The sequence below is a fragment of the Meles meles genome, chromosome 1 (assembly GCF_922984935.1).
Source record: "Meles meles chromosome 1, mMelMel3.1 paternal haplotype, whole genome shotgun sequence".
NCBI lineage: Eukaryota > Metazoa > Chordata > Mammalia > Carnivora > Mustelidae > Meles > Meles meles.
In genome coordinates, this window is record NC_060066.1 from 154,289,042 (window position 1) to 154,311,994 (window position 22,953).

The 22,953-nt window shown below is 40.3% G+C and overlaps 1 protein-coding gene across 2 annotated transcripts in view; it reads left to right on the forward strand.

Annotated features, from left to right (window-relative positions):
• The first annotated feature begins 17 nt into the window (after positions 1–17).
• CRYZ (crystallin zeta) overlaps positions 18–22,953 on the forward strand; it is a 28,017-nt gene continuing 5,081 nt past the window's right edge. Inside the window, exons 1-7 of one of the 2 annotated variants that reach the window (XM_046007368.1) lie at positions 39–127; positions 4,570–4,653; positions 5,319–5,435; positions 6,838–6,990; positions 10,880–11,043; positions 15,772–15,823; positions 19,626–19,775. In XM_046007368.1, coding sequence (XP_045863324.1) covers positions 4,570–4,653; positions 5,319–5,435; positions 6,838–6,990; positions 10,880–11,043; positions 15,772–15,823; positions 19,626–19,775 — 720 coding nt within the window. In that variant the 5' untranslated portion in view covers positions 39–127. Of the gene's footprint in view, positions 128–4,569; positions 4,654–5,318; positions 5,436–6,837; positions 6,991–10,879; positions 11,044–15,771; positions 15,824–19,625; positions 19,776–22,953 lie in introns of both variants that reach the window. The other variant, XM_046007378.1, reaches the window with a different exon arrangement.

A 22,953-nucleotide genomic window follows, 5' to 3' on the forward strand; every position in this document is an offset into this window, starting at 1 on the left:
CCCTGAGGGCGGGGAGACAGGCGCGGGCGAGGCGGAGCCGGCAAGGGTAGAAGACGCCCAGGTCCGTCCCCTTTTTGTGGAATCTGAGCTAGCCTTCGCAGGTTTTGGTTCCCCACTCTAGAACCGGGTAAGTGGTTTGAAAAAGTCACCTTTAGTTGTTGAGGCAGCGGGTCTCCCCGCCGCTCGTCCACAAAGGAGCCGGGTTTGACTGTGGTTGCGCTCTTGTCCCGCGGTCTGTCCTGGAGAATCGGAAAAAGGAGCTCCTGGCCGAAGACCTTTCCCTCTAGGGGATGCGAATTTCTCATGCGTAAATCACTCAGGGACTTTCGCTTGCGGGCCGCGAGCCTCCATCCTGGTCTTCAGGGAGATCTGCGTTTCGGCTGCACCCGGTGAGGTGCGGTGGGTTCCGCTCCCGCCGCCAGGCCTGGGCTTGGGCATTCCCAGTGCAGCCCGCGGCGGCCGCGCGCCCTACGCCCAGCCCCGCGGCGGGAATGGGCTTCTCCGCGGAGCTTCTCCCGAGCTCCGCCCGCCTGGTCGTAAGTCGCCTTTGCCATCAGAGCTGCTGTATTACTTTTGGAGAGAAATGCCTAGTTTCCTTGACCCCCCCCCCATCCCCACCCAACCCCGGTGACCCTTACCCAGAATGATTTTCAAAGGAAAAAAATTACAAAACACCGCATAAACACATCGTTAAATGTTCACTTAGTTCCGAGATGAGGCTTTTCTCCGTGACTAGAGAATGCGTTAATGATTGAACTCTATTTAAAGGCTGAAGTTTGGACTGGTGGCGGAAAAGTTGTGCGATTCCCACTGAAGCCACTGGCACGCTGCGTGTATGTCTGGTCGGCAGCAACAAATCCCACCGAGCTCTTTCCCAGCCCTGGAGAGCTGCCGGCCTAGTTCCATCCAGTCTTTACATCCAAGAACCTGGGGAGGCCTAGAATTACCTATTCAACTCCTTCTCCACCACCCCCTCTTACCAGAAGTGGGCACTGAGATCCAGACCAGGAAAGCAACCTGACAAGGTCACACAGCCAGGAAGCGACATTTCTTAGGTTACTTTTAATTTTTTTTTTTTAACATTTCTAGCTTAAGACTATTAAAAAAAAAGAGAGAAGGCTTACATGAAGCATTCTTGATCAACAGCAGCACATTTCGCAATGATGATTCTCTTTCCAAGTTATTTTTTTTTTTATGTCTTGCCAGAAATTCTTATTTAATCTTACGCCCTTCTCTCATTAAGTGCCCTTGCTCTGGCTTTGTGGCTCGATTTCTTCATTCTGTGTTAAAATATAGTTCTAACATTTTCCCTATCCCTTTAGTTTTTATTAAACCAAACAGATTGAAACAGAGCATAGAAAAAGATCACTGAGAAGGAATTTTATATTCTGTATTTCCTAGATTTCCGAAGTATGCTTGGCAAATTTTTTTTAAGGTTTTATTTATTAGAGGTCACAAGTGGGGGGGGGGAGCAGACTCCCTGCAGAGCAGAGAGCCATAGGGCTTGATCCCAGGACCCTGAGATCACCACCTGAGCTGAAGGCAGAGGCTTAACCCACTGAGCCACCCAGGTGCCCTGCTTGGCAACTTTTTATAGGTCAAAAGTACAACCAAAAATTAAGCCAGGTCCTCTAATTTAAAGTTTACACTGGATGAATAGAAAAATCTATTTGAAAACACTAGCAAGGTGGCAGGCCTGCTGACATGTAAATGATTTAGTCTAACAGAGCCTGGGGCATGGTGGCATGCTGTGGAGCTCACACAACTGTTGCAGTTAATCTCGGTGAGGAGGGCAAGCAAGGGAGTACTGGCCCCATTTTACAGATAAGGAAATTATTAGTTTTCCTAATAAAATGATGTCCTGTGTATCACTACTGGATCACCCTAACTTACAGACTCTTGGAAAATTTCACACTCTGAGCAGATGCCTTAATCATAAAATATGTAATCCTACCTGCAGATTAGTTGAATTTCATATTGCTAGCTCAGCCTGTCTCACTATCATCATTATAAAGTATATTTTTAAGAAGTTAAGTATCTTCTATGCCAACATTTCAAAGGGTAAGATGAAAAGGATTGTATAGTAAGGAAAAAAAAAATCAATCAACATTTAACATAGAGGACTAGGGTTCTTGCTCTGCCTCTGTGTGACCCTGGTGAGTCTCTTAACCTCTTAGAATGTTTTCTCATCCATAAAATGAACGGTGATTTTATTTCTGTTTCTGCGTACAATTAAATGGTTGCTTTCCTCCCCATTGTGAAAATAATTATACCAGTGGGCATAAAATACTTGGTTTTTAGAAGAAATCAGTTATTAGGGGTTTAAGGATTATAATTACTATCAGCGTATTGTATTATTTTATTCTTTTTATAATTCCCTTTGACATATCACCTAATGTATTATATATTATGAAGCAGGCGATGATCCTGTGAATAGTTGAAGGGGTTTTCAAAGGCAATTTGTGCAGTTTGAAGCCTGATCCATCATAGTGGCAAAGGCTCAGTGGGAAATAAGATGGACAGAAGCAAAGTAGAAGACAGCTCTGTCAAGGTTATGCCTGGTCTCCTTACATGCTTGATAGGATCAGATGGTAGTACTAGGTGAGGCAGCAGAGTCTTCTAAATCCAGTATTAAGGATGAGTATTCTTTTCCTTTGTTCTTTTCTCCCAACTTAGCAGATACCAAAATCGGGGGGGGGGGGGGTGTATATGTTACATACATGGGTGGCTCAGTGGGTTAAAGCCTCTGCCTTCGGTTCAGGTCATGATCTCAGGGTCCTGGGATGGAGACCCACATCGGGCTCTCTGCTCAGCAGGGAGCCTGCTTCCTCCTCTCTCTCTGCCTGCCTCTCTGCCTACTTGTGATCTCTGTCTGTCAAATAAATAAATAAAATCTTAAAAAAAAAAAAAGAAAGAAATACGTAGGAAGTAGGTAAAAGTGGAAAAGTCACTGCAGATCTTACATGGTGTATGTAGCTGTGTGAGAGAATGATAGCACAGTTAACAGGAGCTAGGAGGAGGGTTGGGGCATTTTCTCTGCCCTTTGTGTTCTCTGGGGTTAGCACAGTGCCTCGCTTATAGTTAATGTCCAAAAAATACATGTTGAATGAGTAATAGCCAGTGTTTGATATTAATGTTTTGTTTAAATGATTCTCCAGACTGAATTGCTTGAGGTGAAGTTCTTGTTTATAATCTGAGTCCCGTAAATATTGTTATGTAAAATCAGAAGTGATTATGGAATTATAGAATCAAGAGTATTTTAATGAGTAAGAAATTGGAAAGGAGAAAAGAGATGGGAAAGGAATCATGATGTCTACTATATATAGGAGTGAACATTTGCTGGGTTCAGTGCTTGATGCTTGCTGTGTCTCTACCACAGTAACCCTGAGTGGGAGCCCAGTTTTGAGATGAAGAAGCTCAACAAAGTTGATTGCCTTGCCCAAGGCCATCTGGCTAGTAAATGGTAGAGCTGGAATTCATACTGAAAGCTTTCAGATTCCAAAACCTGCACTCTTTACAAACACTGTGTTGACGACAAAAAGGGAAAAGAAAGTTGTGTTATCTCCAGAATGGAAAACTATGAGCTGGGCAACCTTGTTTCTTATTTTTGTTGTTGCTGGGTTTGTTTGTTTGTTTGTTTGTTTTATTGTCTTTATATTTTCACTTTCTTGTCTAAGAAATACCTAGCCTGAGTGAAGAGCTAGATAGAAATTCAGTCGTGAGACTGCTGGTAGGTGTGGAGTGAGCTGCCTTTTCCAGGTCCTCACCCCACACAGGTGTCACCCTTAGGGACTGCTCAGCTGCTCTACAATGCCCTTAGGTTTATGTCTTCTGCCTGCTTTCTGCCCCCTTCTGCCCCCTTGTATTTGAGGTTTGCCCTTTAGGACATGTCACTGCTAAACCACCCTCTAGCAATAGACAATTTACTTTCTCCTCTGTGCTGGTACTACGTGGCATCACTTAAAGAGTCTTAAAATGATACACTTTTTGGTTAATTATATCAGGAACTTTCCACTAATAACACTATCAAACTGCTTTTGATCGCCCCCCTGTACTTGGAGTGACATTTTATAGTTAGCACATAACTCTGTTCTGAGTAGTTCTGTGTTGAGCTTCAATATAGTAAAAGTCTGAATTCTTTCATCTCAAGTCCTAGTTTCTGCAACTCTTTTTGATCTTTTGCCTCCTCATGGTTGACGAATATAATTATTCCAGAAGTTAGCAATGATGTTCTGGGTGGTGGCAGAGCCTAACTAACTATTTGATGTGGTTAATGTCAAGAAATTGTGATAAACCACAAGCAAAATTTGAAGATACAGTCAAAAACCTTTTCGTTTGATTGCTATAGGTATGGAAGATTTCCATAATTAGCTATTTTTCTGTTCAAATGTTGTTTACCTTTTCTTAGAGTGTATTTTAACTCTGAGTTTTCACTTTAATGATAACAGTGGTAGAAAAAAAGTAACAGTGATAGGACAGAAAGGTTAACTGTAAATGACCCTTGTGCTTTATAAAAGATTACATACAAAGCAGTTTTTTCAGTTTTTCATGTTTTCCTCTTTTGTTAAGATGAATGAACTTCATAAAGCTAAGTGTTTCGCCATTGATAAATCTCAAAAACTTAATGTTGAGAAGAAAAAGCAAGTTGCTGAAGTAAGTACAGTATGACCCAATCTAAATAAAGTTTGGGACTGTGAAACACAATAACACATATTGTTGCATGAAGTAGTGATATGACGTCATGCCTGGGACTGATGAGCACTGAGTTTATGATAATGATCACCACTTAAAAGGTGGGCCAGAAATGGGTTTTGTGGTAAAGAAGGCTTTAGCTATGTCTGTAATGTTCTAAGTTTTTAGAATGTTGACATTTATTAAAGCAGGGGGCAGGTAAATGTGTTCATTTTATGCTTTATGATTCTCACTATATTTGAAATATTTCATAATCTAACAGAAGATCTATTTATCCAATGTTAATAAAACTTAACAAATTTCTAAGATGTAACAGCACAAGCTTGCCCAAAAAGAAACCTAAGATACTGTTTCATGCTATGTCTAGCCAGATGTTTTTGTTTGCATGTTTGATTCCCTTGTGGAAGGCACTGAATCCCTACAGGAAGTAATATCAAGTATTTTGCTTTGTAGCTGAAGGATTTGTAAGATGAAAGGTCCTTAAACATGAAATGAGATCTGTGTAAGCTCATGATTTAAGTTGTTGTTTGAAAAATTGTTTGATCTGCCCCCTCCAGGGGGAAAAACATAGTGATACAGCCTAGATACCATATGACAGTAGATTATTTTTTTTTCTTGGTGTGTAGATCACCATGGCGACTGGACAGAAGTTGATGAGAGCGATTCGAGTTTTTGAATTTGGTGGACCAGAAGTGCTTAAACTCCAGTCGGATATTGCAGTACCAATTCCAAAAGACCATCAGGTGGAAATAATTCCATAAAAATAGGCAATAATTACACTGAGTGCGAGTCTCCAGCACATCAGGTTCATGTTCAAAAAGAGCAGATTCACAATAATTCATAAACACAGTGGATTAGAACAGTTTATACTGATGCTATAAAGAGAGCACAATTATAACTGTTAGTGAGATACATCCATGAAAAGGGAAAATAACTTGCTCTAAGAACATTTTTGAGGTTGAGGATCATCTATGAAGTGCAATAATTGAATTTTTCTGCATGGAGTCATAAGTAGTTTTGAACAAGTTATTCTATTACAAACTTTCATGATTTCTATTTTGTGCACAGTAGGAAAATCATTTTCTTCTGCATACATGCCTTCTATATATGATTTAAGAGAATTTAAATGAAGAGTTTAATCATTTCCGGTGACTCTAACAATATACTTTCTCATTAAAAATTATGTATTTTTATTACTGCACCTTCCATGACTCCCAAGTCTCATTTCCTTAATGAACCTTGAAGCTTCTGAGAGTTTTTACAGTTTGGCCATAACCTAACTTTAGAGATTCATATCTTATTGCTCCTTTTCAATAGACTGTGCTGTAATAAGCAGCATTGTCTGGTTTCCCCAAGAGCCGCTTTTATTCCTTCTGTCTTTGCACATACTATTCCTTCTACCTGAAATATCCTTTTCTCCCATTCTGAAAGATACTCTTCTTTTAGGGCCTAGCTCGGATACCACTTTCTTTGTAAGGCCTTCTCTTACTCTCACAGCAAAAGTAATCATTACGTATTAAATAAGGTAAAATTAGCTTCTGTGGTAGATGTAACCTCAAAATCTCAATGACTCAACATTAGAAAATTATTTCTCATTCCCTAAATTCCAAAATTCTAAAATATCAGTGGGTAACTCTCAAAGAGTGATTTGTGGACCCAGCCTTCTTCCATCATGGGGCTCTGCCAGCTTCAACACCTCTGTCTTCTGGGGTCACTTCTATGAAAGGGTGAAGGCACAGTGTGGATTGCCTAGAACATCTTTATGGGCCAGAAAGTGGCTCTGATCACTTTTGTTCACATTCTGTTGGCTAAAACTCAGTTATAAGGCACCAAGAAATAATATTCTTCCTATGGACCTAGAAGGAGGAGGAATTGGGTTTGATGAGCACATAAAGGTTGGTGCCGCACATCCTCTCAAATATTTCCACTACTATTTTCCCAAAATGTTTTTAATATAACACATTAATAAGCCTTTCTGTCTTATCTTTTTTATGTATATGTTGGTTTGCAAAACTGTAACGGGAGCCCATTGAAGGTGAGGTTTTCCGTCCATTTTTATAATTCCCATAATCAGTAGAGTCGTAGCATTAATGCTGAATGAATGCCTAAATGTTCTGTGTGAATGAAAATACATTGTCATTGCAGGTTCTAATCAAAGTCCATGCATGTGGTATAAACCCAGTGGAAACATACATTCGTTCTGGTACTTATAGTAGAAAACCACTCTTACCCTACACTCCTGGTTCCGATGTGGCTGGCATAGTAGAAGCTGTTGGAGATAATGTATCCACTTTCAAGGTATTACATTTTAAATTCTTTCCATTTTGGCTTAATATTTTTCTTAAAATATTTTAACATAGCTTTAAAATGTGTCATTAGTCTTTAAAAGGCCCCGTTACAGATTAAGGAGAGCATTTGTGGTGATGAGCACCGGGTGTTGTATGGAAGTGTTGAATCACTGTATTGTACACCTGAAACTCATATTACACTATCTGTTAACTAACTGGAATTTAAATAAAAACTTCAAAAAAAATGAAAGGCCCCATTACACAATTTCTGCCACTTGGGGGACTCCTCTATTCAAAAAAGAGATTGGCTTTTATCTAGAGGTCTTCCTAGTTTCCATTGTTGGGGATAAGCGCTGGGTAAATTCTGTATCTTCACATTCTCACAGAATTCAGCTGTGATCCTTTTGATGTAGGAGAAATATGCAAGGACAGAAAATAGGCAAGGAAATATACTATTTCCTCTCAATAATACACAAGCCAACATAATGTTTAATTCTTTTTATAAATTAAGTTTCATAAGATAAAGGAAAGGCCAATTCTTTCGAATACTAAGTAAAAGATGTAAAGAATGCCAGGTCAACTATACATTTTTGGAGCTCTGACTCAGATCAAGGTGACTGAGTCAATGAAAATATTATGATCGGGCTTTTGTTATTTATATGCCAAAAGAAATCTAAAACATGGATAGTATATTCATGTTCCAGCATCTTTCCTCATAATTCCTTGACCTGCTCCACTTTGGCAGCACATTTACCAAAATTGGACCGAGACAGAGAAGATTAACGTGGCCTCTGCACAGGAAGGCATTCCGATTCCTGTGGTTGTGCTCCCCTCAGCCCGTGGTGGTCTGGCTTCTGCCCTCATTGCTCCACTGAAACGCTTCTTGCTAATGTCGCTAATGGCCTCTCTATTGCTAGAGTTAATGGGCCCTTTTATGTCATTATCTCTCTTGACTTCTTGGTGACATTTGACACTGTCAGCCACTTAACTTTTTCTTAAAAAAATTTTTTTTTCTTTCAGCTTCTATGACATCATTTTCTCCTGTCCTTTTCCCCACTTCCTCCTAGGCGATGTTTTTCAAGCTGCTTTTTCTCAGGATGCTCCTCAAATTTCAGAATTGCCCAGTGTTCTCAATCTCGTTTTACACCTCTGCTTTTCGTATTCTGTGCCTTCTTCAGGATGATCCCATGGTTTCCATGATCACATATGATATCTTTAGGTTAGAATTTTCCACTAAGCTGTGAACCTGTCCTGTCTAATAAGGTAACCACTAGCCACATATGAATTAAAATTCTGCCTAATAAGGTAACCACTAGCCACATGTGAATTAAAATTCATATTAATTTGAAGTAAAGTAAAGGAGTCAGTTCCTCAGTCACACCAGCGACATATCAGATGCGTATAGCCCCTGTTTGTAGTGGCTGCCCTACTGGACAGTGCTGATACAGAACATTTACTTCTTCACAGAAAGTTGTGTGGGAGATGTGGGAGACGGGACCCATGCCACCAGCCCTTGGTAACCTCATACACAGTGTGTCTAAAACAGAGTTTACCTTTTGTCATGTTAGATCTGCTCTTCTCTTGTGCAACTGTGTTGGTGATGTCGGTAGTTTCACTCCTCATCACTCAGCTTTCTCTCACTAGGATGGTTTTCTCTCACGTCCTTCTGTGCCCACTGCCCGGAGTTCAAGTTATGCTGCCTAGTCTCTTACCTGGGTATCTGTAACGGATACCTAACTGACCACCTGCCCTCCTTCCTCCACGAATCTATCCCTGCTCCATAAGGGGTGTGTTCTAAAATGTAATCGATTGTTGTACGGTTTAATTCTTAGGTCAGTTCCTTACAGATTTCAGAGTATTGCTGAGAGTGCTTATGTTGTGATAGAAGACTCTTTCCTGCTCTTTCCTACTGTCCCTTCTATTCCCATCTCCATTCCTTCTCACCCTGTACTTTATTTTTTAGTAAAGCTGTTCTTTCCTGCATACCCCATGCTCTTCCTTCTCTGTCTTTGCTCATTTTGGTTCTTCTGCCTGGAAGAATTAAACTGAAACTTACAAACATAGGTGCAGGGGCTTAACTCCAGCTTTAGTTCCTTTTCATTGTATCTCTGAAACTATTACCTTCCGTGCATTAGACTATTTACTCACTGGGCACAAGTGCTAGCGGTTTCTCAGCATTTATTCCTGCCACTGTTTCTTTGTTTACTTTGTTTCCTTCACTTGTAATAACTTTTTTCCATTTCATTTCTCAAAATCTTGCCCAGTTCCTCAAGACCTATCTTAAATCTTATCTCTTCAATGAACCTGTTTTTGATTCTTTAACTTAGAAATAATCCTTTCTTTTCCTGGGACATAATCTTTGATGGTTCATCATGTTTTCTTGCATTGTAGTTATTCCTATCCTTTCCTTTTCTCTCTTCCTAAAGTTTAAGGTGCTTTTGATGGGGGAAGTTGTTTTGTTATTAGTCAAAGAACTAATCACAGAACTCAAAGTCCTGCTTTCCATAGTGAATTCTTAGAACTTGTTTGAATTATATTGCAATCTGTGCAACATCTTTTTAAGCTATAAAAACAAGATTAATCTTAACACAGTCATATTTGACCATTTGCAAGTGGCACCCTAAACAGTGACACTTATCTTTGACTGCTGGATGCCTTTTGAATCTTTTCTGTTTCTATCCCGCTGTATAGGGCTATTACTTTTTTTTTTTTAATTTAAAGATTTTATTTATATATTTGACAGATAGAGATTTCAAGCAGGCAGAGAGGCAGGCAGAGAGAGAGAGGAGGAAGCAGGCTCCCCACAGAGCAGAGAGCCCGATGCAGGGCTCGATCCCAGGACCCTGAGATCATGACCTGAGCCGAAGACAGCGGCTTAATCCACTGAGCCACCCAGGTGCCCCAGGGCTATTACTTTTTTAGATCTTTTTTTCAAACAGGACAGATTTAAGTACCGTGAAAGTACTTAATGTACGTGAAAGTGCCTTAATGTTTTTCTTATTCCAAGGAATATTTACATTTTTTTCAAGAAAGGGGAGTCTGGGCAGGTGTTTATAGTAGCCAGTCTGATTTCCCTAGCATGCAGGTCATTTTGGGCAGGCTCTAAGGCTTCCGTTGTGCCTTACTCACCCTCAGTTATGCATCTGCTTTCCAATAGCAAGGACCCAGCAGAGTTTACTGAGAGTTTACTGTATTTCTGATGCTGTAACAAGTGAAGAAGCCCGTCCCGGCTCATCTTGCTGTCAGGATCCAGGCATAGTTTCCTACTCGGCGTATGCCTAAAAAATGAGGGAAGGAATGCAGGGGTGAAGAAACCTGAGGGAAGGATTTAGAACAGGTATTTGGTGTGTGGAAGAAGCCTTACATTTTATTTATTTCTTCTTCCTAGTATTTCCGAAAAAGAAAGCAGTTGTATTAACTGCCATTTACTAACTGCTTAATCTGAGCAAATTATTGAACTTCTTTGTCCCTATATTTCTTCATTTGTGTCGTGGAATTAATCTAAAGTGGTGATAAGAAAAGTACTTACCTCGTAGGCTCTTGAGATGATCAAATTAGACAATACTCATTAGACTCCTAATACAGTGTCTTGCACAGTAAGGTCTCTTGGTAAAGGCACAGTAAGGTCTCAGTTGTCTTCTCATTATACCATTCTGGAGGTTTTCTTTCCTTTCCTTTTTTATTTTTTCCTATTTTCCTTACGTTTTCGTCCTGGTTTCTATTAATAAAACATTTAAGAATGTTCAGTATGCTGCAGATATTTTTTATGAGACTCCAAGATGGAGAAAACAATACAAAAATACTTATTCATTGTTATAAAAGTTGCATTAGAAAGGATTATATCCATTTGACATCATTTTTAGTCCCTGCTGCATTTATTCATTTCTTGCTTTCCCCAGAAAGGTCACAGGGTTTTCACTACTAGCACCATCTCAGGGGGCTATGCCGAGTATGCTCTTGCAGCCGATCACACCGTTTACACGCTGCCAGAAAAACTGGACTTGAAGCAAGGAGCTGCCATTGGTATTCCCTATTTTACTGCTTATCGAGCCCTGCTCCACAGGTAATGACACACACGGTCGGTCATACAGCCAGTATTGCCTGCCTTCCTATCACGCGACCATGTCTCTCATATTTGGTTACTATTTAGTTACCATTAAGCATTTATGAACTGGAAACTGTGCTAATTTGGGAGATTATTCTAATCACTGGGGATACAAAGAAGAGCAAAACGCTGTCATTGTCTTTAAGATGCTGACAGTCTAGTTAGAGAGACAGACATGAGAGTAATGATATTGATGTATAATGTGGAAAGTACAGTGGTGTAGATGTGCATAGGGATTTATGGGATCATAAGGGATGTAACAGTGGTGATGAGATAGGGCTTCCTGCCAAGATGTGAGGCTTGGATTATTTTAAAGTCATGGTTCAAAAATCTTGTTATCCAGCCCTAGAAACTAATTGCTGCAATTTAAACATACCATGTAGGGCCCTTCCCTAGACCCACTGGTCAGTCTCCACGGCTGGGATCTGAGAATTTATATATATATATTTTTAAAGATTTGATTTTTAAGTAATCTCTATACCCAACATGGGGCATGAACTCACAACCCAAAGATCAAGAGTCACATGCTCCACCAACTGAGCCAGCCAGGCGCCCTTCTGAAAATCTGTACTTTAATCAGGGAGTTTTCTTGGGGAAGAATACCTGGTTGGGGGCGTGGGGAGGGGGGTGGAGGAAATTCTGGACAATGGGAAAAGCCTGCGTTGGCGGGGAATATCATGATATTGAGAGCTATAGCAATTTGATTTTGTCGTATAGAATATTTCAAGGCAAAGAGTGGTGTTGCATTAGGTTGGAATATAGTAATCTTTTAATAAATATTAGCTGTCACATGAAATAGGTGGGTTTCAGATTGTAAAAAGCAAGATGATAGAGCTCACACACTGTTCTGTAAGCAATTGGGGTCATGAAATGTCTTATTCAGGAGAATGATACTGTTATATGAGTGTTTTATCAAGATTACCTATCAGCTATGTGAAGGATGGATTCGATGACAGGACTGGAGAAAGAGATGGAAGGGTCTTATACGAGTGTCCTTTAGGCAAAATACTTAAGGGCCAGAGCAAGGGCCATGGTAGAAAAGGTGTAAGGGAAAGGACAGCTATTAGAGGGTAAAATCAGGTGTGTTTGGTAACTGTTTGCTGTGGAGAATGAGAGAGAAGATGAACTTACAGATACTTCTAGTTCCTTAGGTTGGATAATGTTAAATTATGACAAAGAAAAGAAGTAAAAAGTTTCAAAGGAAGCTTGGTCCAGCTTTGGAGTTGAAACCAAGATAGGTATTGTGATGGAGAAGATCAGAAACCTGTTGGGTGAAATTATCTGAAGCCTAGAGACTAAAGATGTCAACATGGGGCTGTCAGCCTGTGGGTGGGAGTTGACAAGATGAAAGTGACTGAAATCCTTCAGGGAGTGAAGAACAGTGGAGTGAGAGTAGAAAGTTAGAAAACATCAGCATGTAGGAGTATAGTCACAGGTAGGGAAAAGAGTCCTAAGAGACCAAAGGGAGTGTTTGCCAAGGCCAAGGGTGTCTAGAGGTCATGGTGTCTATTAAAAACCTGTTAAGTTCATGTTCTTTGAAGACAGGAAGACTTGGGTTATAGTACTGTCTTCTGCTAGCAGCCATATGACTGTGGTCCAGTTACTTTCTTGTCTCAGCTGTAGTTTACTGGTTTGAAAAACGTGAATACTAATAACACCTCCTTCCTAGGGGTGTGGTGAGAATTCAGTGAGGGTCATACCTGTTAAGCTCAGTACAGATCCTGGTGCAGGGTAAATATTCCTTCAGTGTTGATAGTATTAGGGGCAGTAGTTGATGTCGCTACCAAGAAGGAAAGCTAGCTGTCAAATGCAAAAGTGAGGTGTGTTTGGAAAAAAGAGCAGTTGGGCTTAGCAATTCGGAGGTGATTGGTAACTTGAGTCAGGTCACTTTCAGTAGTGCGGTGAGGCAGAAGTTTGAGTGGGCTGAGGAAGGAGGTGGAATTGGGTTCCTCAAATGGAGGTAGTTCGGGAGGAGGAAGTAGAATACTTGGGAATTTGTGGGGACAAAAGGTTAGACGGGAGTTGAGTATGTCTATAGCTGAGGAAAGATCTAGCAGAGGGAGCAATGGAAGGTTTGGAAGAGAGGGTGGAGTGGCAGATGGTGGGATGGAAAGACATAGAACACATGTGGAGAGATTGGCTTCAGACATCAAAAGAACAGCTCTTCTGCTAAACCTAGAAGAGGTAAAGATGGTATAACTATGGAAAAGTTTGTGGGTAGGAAGAAGTGGAGTGTCGAAGGAACTCATAGGAGATTGCTTCACTTTTCGTCATGAAATAGGAGACAAAGTGATCTTTTGACAATCAGGATGGAAGTGGCACCAAAATGCATGATCACATGATTTTATTATTATTTTTTTTAATATAGTACATCACCATTTGGATAGATTATCAAGGAAGTTAGATTTTCACATTAATCCAGGGCTGGAGTATCAGTGGCATAATGCAGTAGCGTGAAGGAGGTGAGAGCACGGGAGATGAAGAGAGAGGAGTTGGGTTAACCTACCATGGGGTTCTGGCTGGCTAGTGCAGGAAACGGGACCAGGAGGAACTAGTGGGCAGAAATTGAGCAATCTGGAGACAGCAATCTCTGGGAAGTTGAAGAAAAGATGTTGAGAGAATATGGGCTTACAGAATTAGGAGATTACATTTGTAGCACTGGTTATTAGAGTCTGATATATTTCTTAAGTGGAGTGGTTGAGGGCAGTTACCAGGTTCTGCCTTGGGAGAGAATTCAGGGGAGAATTCAGGAATTGTGATTCAAGGTTTTCTTCCCAGAGAATGTTGAAATCTGTTAGATTAGGGCTGACTTTGGGGTGGGAGAGAAAGCCTACATGCCAGGTGCTAATCTTCAGTGACTGGGAGGGAGCATGGAACAGCAGCATGGAAGGCCAGGCCAAAGCTCATGCCCCCGCCATGAGCCCCTGGGGGAGATGACTGTATTTGTCAGGATTCTCCAGAGGAACAGAACAACAGAACGTGTACATACATATTACATACATATATATACAGAGAGAGAGAGAGATTGATTTATGGAGGCTTGGTGAATTTAAAGTCTGATAGGGTAAACTGGCAGGCTGGAGACTCAGGAAGAGCTGCAGTTCAAGTTCAGATCTACCAGCGGAAGCCCTTCCTGCTCCAGAAGTCAGTTTTTTTTTATCTTAAGGCCTTCAACTGATTGGATGAGGCCCTACAGAGACATTCAGAATCATGTTTAACCAAATTCTGGCCCCAGGCCCAGCCAAGCTGACACATAAAATTAACCATCACAATGACTCTGTGCAAGGGTAGAAGGATCCTAGCAGTGGGATCGGGGAGAGGGTTAGCTTGCTTTTTCACCACCTGCCCCAGGTCCAGTGGTTTAGGAGGATGTACTCTTAGTGTTTGAGGGGTTGTTTGTAAGATTCTTAAAGGAGCCGTTATTGGGGAAAGTATTTCATATCCCACAGTATGGTATTGGTAATCCTACTCCCTTACATTTATATTTTACTTTGTAAAATGTCAAAGTGTTTTGGTAATAGTTATCTTAGTTTATCATTTCAGACTCACTGCCCTCAGTCCCCTTATTTCTAAACAAGAGAACTGTAAGAAGTTTCATTTACTACTCATAATTGCCGTTTGTGAGCTGTTGGTATGCAGTCTTGAGCACAACTCGGGGTCATTGTATTCTTAATCCCAGACTGAACAGAATGTCTGTCCAGTGTAGCCACCCCCTATTTTTCTAGGAAGTAAGAGATCCTCCCTGAGAGTCAGATCTGGATCACAGAACAGCTGCTGGGTTGGGACATTAGCACTTGCCCATCCAGAGTAATAAAGCATCCCCAAACTGTCTTGCTGCGTGTGCCTTATTTTTTCAGTATAGTGAACCGGAAGTGGAAAGACTATGTCATTTCACTGAAGGATCTAGACATTTTTTGGTGTGACAGGATTGATCATATTTCTTACTGTCGTACCACTGAGGATTCAGCATTGCTCTCTGAAACCTGGGCTTAGAGGTTGTGTGACCTGACGTTCAAAGAAAAAATGGTTTCTTAAATCATCTGACTTCTGTGTTTCCTTGGGCATTACCCTGGGTAACAGTATCAAGACTGTGCTTATCGTAATCCTTTTTTGAGACACTTCTGTGGGAATGAATGAGAGACTCCAGGTCCTCTACGTTTAGCTCTTTCACTTCACTTACCTCCAAAGACTGTAGCCTCCCAGAGGGAAGGTGGCAATGTGCTACCAGCATCCAGCACTGTGCCTGGAACATAATAGGTTCCCATTAAATGTTTGTTGAATGAACAAATGAATTTCATGTTTTCCTATGTCTGTGACTGAAGAACCCTCATTTGATACTATGAAGATTGGAGAATATTTTGGGCTGTAGAACAGAATGAGTTTCTTGTTTGGGGAAGTGTTAGCTGAACTGAGGGTAGAATTTCCTTAAGAATGACAAACACCTGGGGCGCCTGGGTGGCTCAGTGGGTTAAAGCCTCTGCCTTCAGTTCAGGTCATGATCCCAGAGTCCTGGGATCAAGCCCCGCATCGGGCTCTCTGCTCCCCAGGAGCCTGCTTCCTCCTCTCTGCCTGCCTCTCTGCCTAGTTGTGATCTCTCTCTGTCAAATAAAAAAAAAAAAAAAAAGACAAACACCTGAGCTTCATTATCTTCAAAGTGAGGTGATGAACCCTTGTCTTGTTTTGCAGTGCCCGTGTGAAAGCTGGAGAAAGTGTTCTGGTTCATGGGGCTAGTGGAGGAGTAAGTATTTGTTTGTTTTTAAGTTATGTTTAAAGAAGCTTATGTGTGTAGGTTTCACATTATATTTCTTTTCAGTCATTTTTAAAAGCCAAGTTAATAAATATAGTCAGTATTTGTAGTCAATAAAGAGATTCCTCTCTGTAGTAAAGCTTCTTAAAATGCTGTCTTCTGAAGGTGAGTCCTTGTCATTAGTTTAGCATTTCTCGGTTAATACATTCAACAGATCACCCCATTAAAAATGTCTGTTAGGTTTTCCACCGGTGTTGGGTGCGGACAAAAATAAACTAGCTTTGTTTTTGCCTTCAAGTAGCATATGTTATAAGAGTAATTATTTAGAATTTTAAATAGTTGTTTAAAGTTAATATTAATTCCATATTCCCTTAGATAAGGAAACTAAGGCTCATTAAAGCTTTACCTGTGTTGCCCCAGACAGCACGGCAAAGCCACACGGTGAATTCTCAGACCCTTCTATCTCCCTTTCACTGTTCGCCTGCTGTGCTTTGATGACATTCATGGAATGCACAGTGTACAGCTGTGTCCTTAACACCACAACCCATGGCTTAAAATGCTAATGTGGGTGGGGGAGGGGACCGAGAACTTTAAAATAAGCCCTTCAGTGAAATAACCCAACACAGGGCTGTCAGAAGCTTCTTCAAGAAACCAGTTGTCAATCTGCCTCTGAGGAGCTTAGAGGAAAAGTTAGAGCTCTGAGGTTGGAATTTAACAAGAAATCCACATGACCTCTATCCTGCATGTAGAGGCTTTAGAAATTTTGGAGATGAGATTTCACGTTGTTGTTTTTTTTTTTAAATACAGGGCCTGGGGCTAGATGGCTCACCTTGAGGAAACTGGTTAACCCTTTCAGAGCATCCTGTATTCTCAGAGTAGTTGAAAGGAGTAGCGTATTTTTAAATGACACATTGTTCTGGAAATAATGAATGGCATCCTGGAAATGTGAAATTACCTCTAAAGGTGGCCAGGTGGTACAGAGCGTTCAGCCTATTGTGTTTCTGTTACTTTAAATAGATGAAGCACAAGGTTCCACACTTAGCCTCCTGTCTACCTCAGATAGATCCGTTCTGAAGGATTTCACAGATCAGAGTATTTACTAAAAAGACTAAGATTGTCTTTTGGGGACTTGAGAAAATATGACAGATATACTTTGTCAAAAATTCCCATTGCTTAGCTCCACCGAAGAGGCTATTTTTGGATTAAATTAAATTTAACCCAAAATAACTAAAGGATCTGTCATACTTGCATTTATTTAAATTGCTTTGGCTTTCAGAGAAGTAACCTGGTGCTCTATATAAAAGGGAGAGATTTCATAGGAAGAGGAGAGAAGAATTTAAAGAAAATCTTTTTATTCCCTTTACCCTCATGTAAAAAGCCCAGTCACTTCACCATGATTTAAAAAAAAAAATTTTTTTTTTTTTTTTAAAGGCAAAATCCACACTGTTCTCTGAGCAGACTGAGTTTGTTAAATCCTTGGCTAGCAGGGATAGGCTGGCGGCCTGGTGTGAGAAGCGCTTCTGATCCTCCCTGCCCTACCAGAGGGAAATAGTACTGGGTTTTGTCTTGCTTCTGTTTGTACTTTCTGTCCTCAATTTAATTCAAATTCCTCTGGGATTATGTTGTGTATTTAAAATGGTGTGGAATTGATGAACACAGCTGTTATCCAGATACGTTGGTAGGGAGTGCCCTATTTTAGTGTCAGCAAAGTAAATAAAAGAAAAATAGTTGACACATAATGGTACATAATCTGTTGAAGTACTGTTGTTGGTGTAATTGTTGACAAGAAGAGCATAAACAGTACCTTCAGAACAGCTCTTAAATGCCTCTTTAGAGTAGAGCAGAAGGAGATATAGTTACATTAAATCTTTAGTTCAGATATGGTTTTATTAGAGGCCTGTGTGTTTTTTTTTTTTTTTTAATTTAAAGTAGCAAAAATCAATAGTGCTAACTCCATACTATATTGTATCATGGAATTGAATGTCTCTCTGACTCATGAGACCGTGAGTCCCAGGCGTTTGTTTGTTTGTTTTGGTTAAATCAAACAGATCCCTGCCAAAACCCAACTGAGTTCAGACTCGTCACTCCCATATGCCATACAATCTTTACAGTCTATTTCAGGCCTTGGAGTCTGTGATTCTGTTACAGTTTTAATCAGTTTCTATCATCATTTTTCATCTTAATTCTTTTCTGTCATGCCCAAACCGTAATGGTTTTAGCTTCCTCTGAATCACTGGTTATCACTGAGGGGTGGTTTGTCATCATCCCATCTCCCCCTTGAACATTTGGGGCAACATCTGGGGACATTTTTGGTTGTCACTGGGTGGAGGGGCTGTGGTGTCTAGTGGATAGAAACCAGACATGCTGCTAAACATCCTTCAAAGCATAGGCTAGCCCCTGCAACACAGAATTGTCCAGCCCCAAATGTCAGTAGTGCTAAGTTTGAGAAGCCCTGCTGTAAATGTATGTGATACTTATCTGTACCATTCATGTGGCCTGTAACCAAACATAGGTTTCCTAGTCCTGCAATTTAAAAAAACAAACAAAAAAAAAAAAACAAAAAAACTGCTTTTGTCTATATTCCTTAAATGCTTTTATTTTTCCTTTATCCTAAGCACATTCATATAGTGATCTAGTGATTTCATGCAGTCCATGGCTTTAAATACCATCTATAAGTGATGAATCTCAAATTTAAATTTCCAACTCTGGATGCTCCCAAGTCCACATGCATATTCAGCTAATTATTGCATATCCTCAGTTAAGTGAGCAAATACAGTTCAGCATTTGCAAAGTGAATGCAAGCTCCTCTGCCCACATCTTGCACTGTCTCCCATGTGTCCTACCCTCAAGCCACGTTGACCCTCTTTCTGTCCTTTGAATGCCCCAAGCTCATTCCCATGTCACCAGGTGAGCCAGGACCATTCTGCCTACAACATTCTCCACCAGGCTTTCCAGATCTTTACACGGCTTGTCCCTCACTTGACTCAGGTCTCATCTCTTCAGAGTTGCCTTTCTTGGTGACCTCACTAGTCCCTCTGCCTATCTCCAATAGGCTAGGGTTTTTTTCATAGCATTTTCTCATAGCTAAATTTATTTTATTCATTAATTTGTATGTTTATTATTTTTCCCCTTTCTCAGAATATAAGTTTCTTGCATGAAGTAGCATATCTAGTATATAGTAAACAATAAATGGTCATCATATGGATGAATGAATTCATTTGCTCATATACCTATCTCTTCTACTTAAATGATGTCACATTTATCATTTAGCATTTTATATGTACTGTTAATGAAGTCAGTGAGCAAGTTTTGAATGTCTTTAAACCCCTTACCTTTTGCACAAAGTAGGTGCTGAGTAAGCATTTTGATACAGTGGTTAAAAACTCAAGCTCTGCAGACTGAATTGGTCCAGCTCTATGATTTGGCCATGTTCCCAACTCTGTGCCCTGGTCAGGTTATTTATATTTTATGAGCTTCAGTTTTCTCATCTGTGGAATATGGACAATAATAATATCTACCTCCTAGGCTTATTGTGAGGATAAAATAAAGCAATGCATAGATAAAATAAAGCAGTGGATAAGGATAAAATAAAGCATTGTGTGGTACCTGACACATTATAAATACTCAGTAAAAGTTAGTTATTGTTCTTCTTTCTTCATACCTTGTCATAGACTCGGAATTCTTTAAGGATAGTGTAGGACCTAGATGAACCTTAAGTTTATTACATATATTTAATAAATCTTTGTAGGGATGCCAAGAATCCAGAACTAGGTGTTTATATTTTGTTTTTCAGGTTGGACTAGCAGCATGCCAAATTGCCAGAGCTTACGGCTTAAAGGTTTTGGGCACAGCTGGTACTGAGGAAGGACAAAACATTGTTTTGCAAAATGGAGCCCATGAAGTGTTCAATCACAGAGAACCTAATTATATTGATAAAATTAAGGTAAAATTATTCTACAGCTTTATAAAAGTAGATTTTATTTCTTGGGTGACTTACTTTTTTTGGTAAGCTCTTAACAACCACTCTCTTAAAATTGTTTGCTGTTTTTTTTTTTTTAATGCCTATGTGTGTTTCACAGTTTTAGTAAATTAAAAAGCAGAGATGTCTAATTTTCAAACCTTTACTCTCATCTGTCTTGTTTATGTTTATCAAATAAAACCTAGCCTTTCCAGAGTCTTACAGCTATCAAAATTGGTACTCTTTAATGTAGTCACATTTTGTAAAGTCACAGCTTTGTATTTAGAGCCCTGGGTGTTCTTTTCTTTTTTTAGATTTATTTATTTTGTTTTATTTTAATCATTTAAATTCAATTACCATAATAGTGTATTATTGGTTTCAGAGGTACAAGTCTGTGATTCATCAGTCTTACATAATACCCAGTGCTTAGTACACACGGGCCCTCCTTAATGTCCATCACCCAGTTACCCCATCCTCTACTCCTCACCCTCCAGCAACCCTCAGTCTGTTTCCTATGATTAGGAGTCTCTTCTGGTTTGTCTCGCTCTCTGGTTTCGTCTTGTTTCATTTTTTTCCTTTCTTCCACTATGATCCTGGGTTTTGTTTCTTAAATTCTACATATGAGTAAGATCATATGATCATTGCCTTTCTCTGACTGACTTATTTCACTGAGCATAATATCCTCTAGCTCCATCCACATTGCTGCAAATAAGCAAGATCGCATTTTTGATGGCTGAGTAATAGTCCATTGTAGATATATACCACCTCTTCTTTACCCACTCATCTGTCAATGGATTTATTTTAGAGATAGAGTGAGTGTGGCAGAGGGAGGCAGAGGGGAGGAGCAGAGGGAGAGGGACAGAGATGCTCAAGCAGACTCCATGCTGAGCATGGAGCCAGGGATACGGCTCTATCTCATAACCCTGAGATCATGACCTGAGCTAAAACCCAAGAGTCAGACTGCACCACCCAGGCACCCCCCCCTTTTTTTGATATTTGTAGATATGGTGAAATGATCAGCACAATAAATTCATTAACATCCAACACCATACATAGTTACAGATTTTTTTTTCTTCTAAGAACTTTTAAGATCTACTCTTTGCAACTTTTAGATCTGTGATACAGTCTTATTAACTATGGTCACCAGGCTATACTTTACATCCCCATGACTTTTTTTTTTTTTTTAAACTGGAAGTTTCTACCTTTTGACTGTATTCCCCATTTTACCCACTTCCAATCCCCTGCCTCTGGCAACCACGAGATTTTCCTAACCTAATTTCTGTTGGTGTAATTTTTCAGTGGAAGGTGAGGTGCCTAGAGATTACAAACTGGCTCTGTGTAGCCTAGGGAAAAAAGTTGATTTTTTAATTGGATGCCAGGGAGGAATGAATAATCATTTCCCTCATCCAGAGCAGGGAGGTAGGTTTTAGTTAGTCATTGCATATAGTCCATTGTTAGAGCAGAACTCAAGCAGATTCTGAAGTTCTCTGTTTGCACTGTAGTAGCAATTTACTAAACACTGATTACTTTGCTAAACCTCAAATTACTTGCTTATGTTGAGACTTAAAATTTTCCAGGTACTGATTACTGTGTAACCTCAGCCCATTACAAATGGAGGAAAATATGAGGGAGAGAGTATTTATTAGCACTAAATCATCTTGCCAAAAAACTGAGTAAAGCTACTCCTTTGTGTATGTCTAGGAAACCTAGAATTAATTGAATATTCACTCCTGATACCATCATCCAACAGTATTTATTTACAAAGATGAAAAATGGCCAGTTATTTTAAGAACATGTTTTTGTTTTGCAGACATATAACTTTAAGACCCTGAAGTCTTATGGCTTCTTTCTCTTCTACTAGGTCCTTCTGCTTAAGTCTCTCTCATTCTCCGGATCACTCCCTTGCCCTTTTACCACACCCTTCACCCCCTCTACCACCAACACTTCTTGAAAAAGCAGTAGTACTTTCTCTTTTTACTTCCTTACGTCCCATCACCTTCTACTGCATTTTGCCTGTCACAGGTCCCTGGTGAGCTCCTAATTACCCATCTGCTACTTTTGACCTGGCCTCATCCTGTGTGATTTTTTTGGCCGCAGCTGACCCTGACCACATCTCCTGGAAGCTGGTTCTCTTCTTAACTTCCCTGACTTCATTTGCAGTCCCCTTCCTCCTCATAATACTTAAATGTTGCTGTTCCTTAGCTTTTCCCCTTGGTCTCGTATCTTCCGTGGTGCGAGACCTTCCTCCTGATCAGTCTCATCTAGACCCATGGTTTCTGTTTGTGCCCACATCCTGCTGATTTCCAGCACTGTGTCTGACCTGCATTCCCTTATTTCATGCCATCAGCCTGCTGGAGGTGGCCACTGGTCTCCTCATCTGAGACAGACGCACGTTTCATTTTTTATTCCTATCTTTTCATCACTGTTCTCCTTCCTATCCGTCAGGTCGATCACTTCCGTCTGTCAGTTTCCACTCTGACATGCCTTTCAAATATGTCTCCCTCTTCGTTCTCGTCTCTGCTGTGACTTAGTTTAGTCCTCATCTTCTCCAGCTTTGTCTGTTATTTATAACTGACCTAGTAGCCCCTTCTGTCTTCACAGTTTCCTCAATTATTTGGTTCTCCTTTAAAAAAAAAAAAAGAAAAAATCTCCAAAAATAACTAAAATGGAAGTTCCATGAGGATAGGAATTTTTGTCTTTCTTGTTCCCTGCTGCACCTTCAGTGTCTAAAACAGTGTTTGGCACAAAAATTAATTAATGAACACCTGCCCCCACAAAGTCTACACCCTTTAACATGACATTTGATGCGTGTTCCCAGCCCATAGCAGTTGACAGTCACCTCTCTACCTCTTCCTCTCCTCCCCGCCTTCCGAAACACATGCTCCAGCTCCACTGGGGTACTTTCTAATCCTGACTTGGACTCTTAGGCCATAGCTCTTCTGTTTTCTCTTTATTCTGCCTCTGGTGTAGCATCTCCTGGCTCCTCTTCCTTCCTTTTTGCTTAAGGAACTCCTGTTCATTCCTCAGGGCCCAGGACCTCATCTCTGTGGAACTTCCTCTGATCGTTGCAGGTATCAGACTTACAGCTTTGTTTTTCTCTGTAACCTATAGTTTATTTCCATTGTCACAACACTTAGTCCATCCCGTCACGGCCTTGACTGCA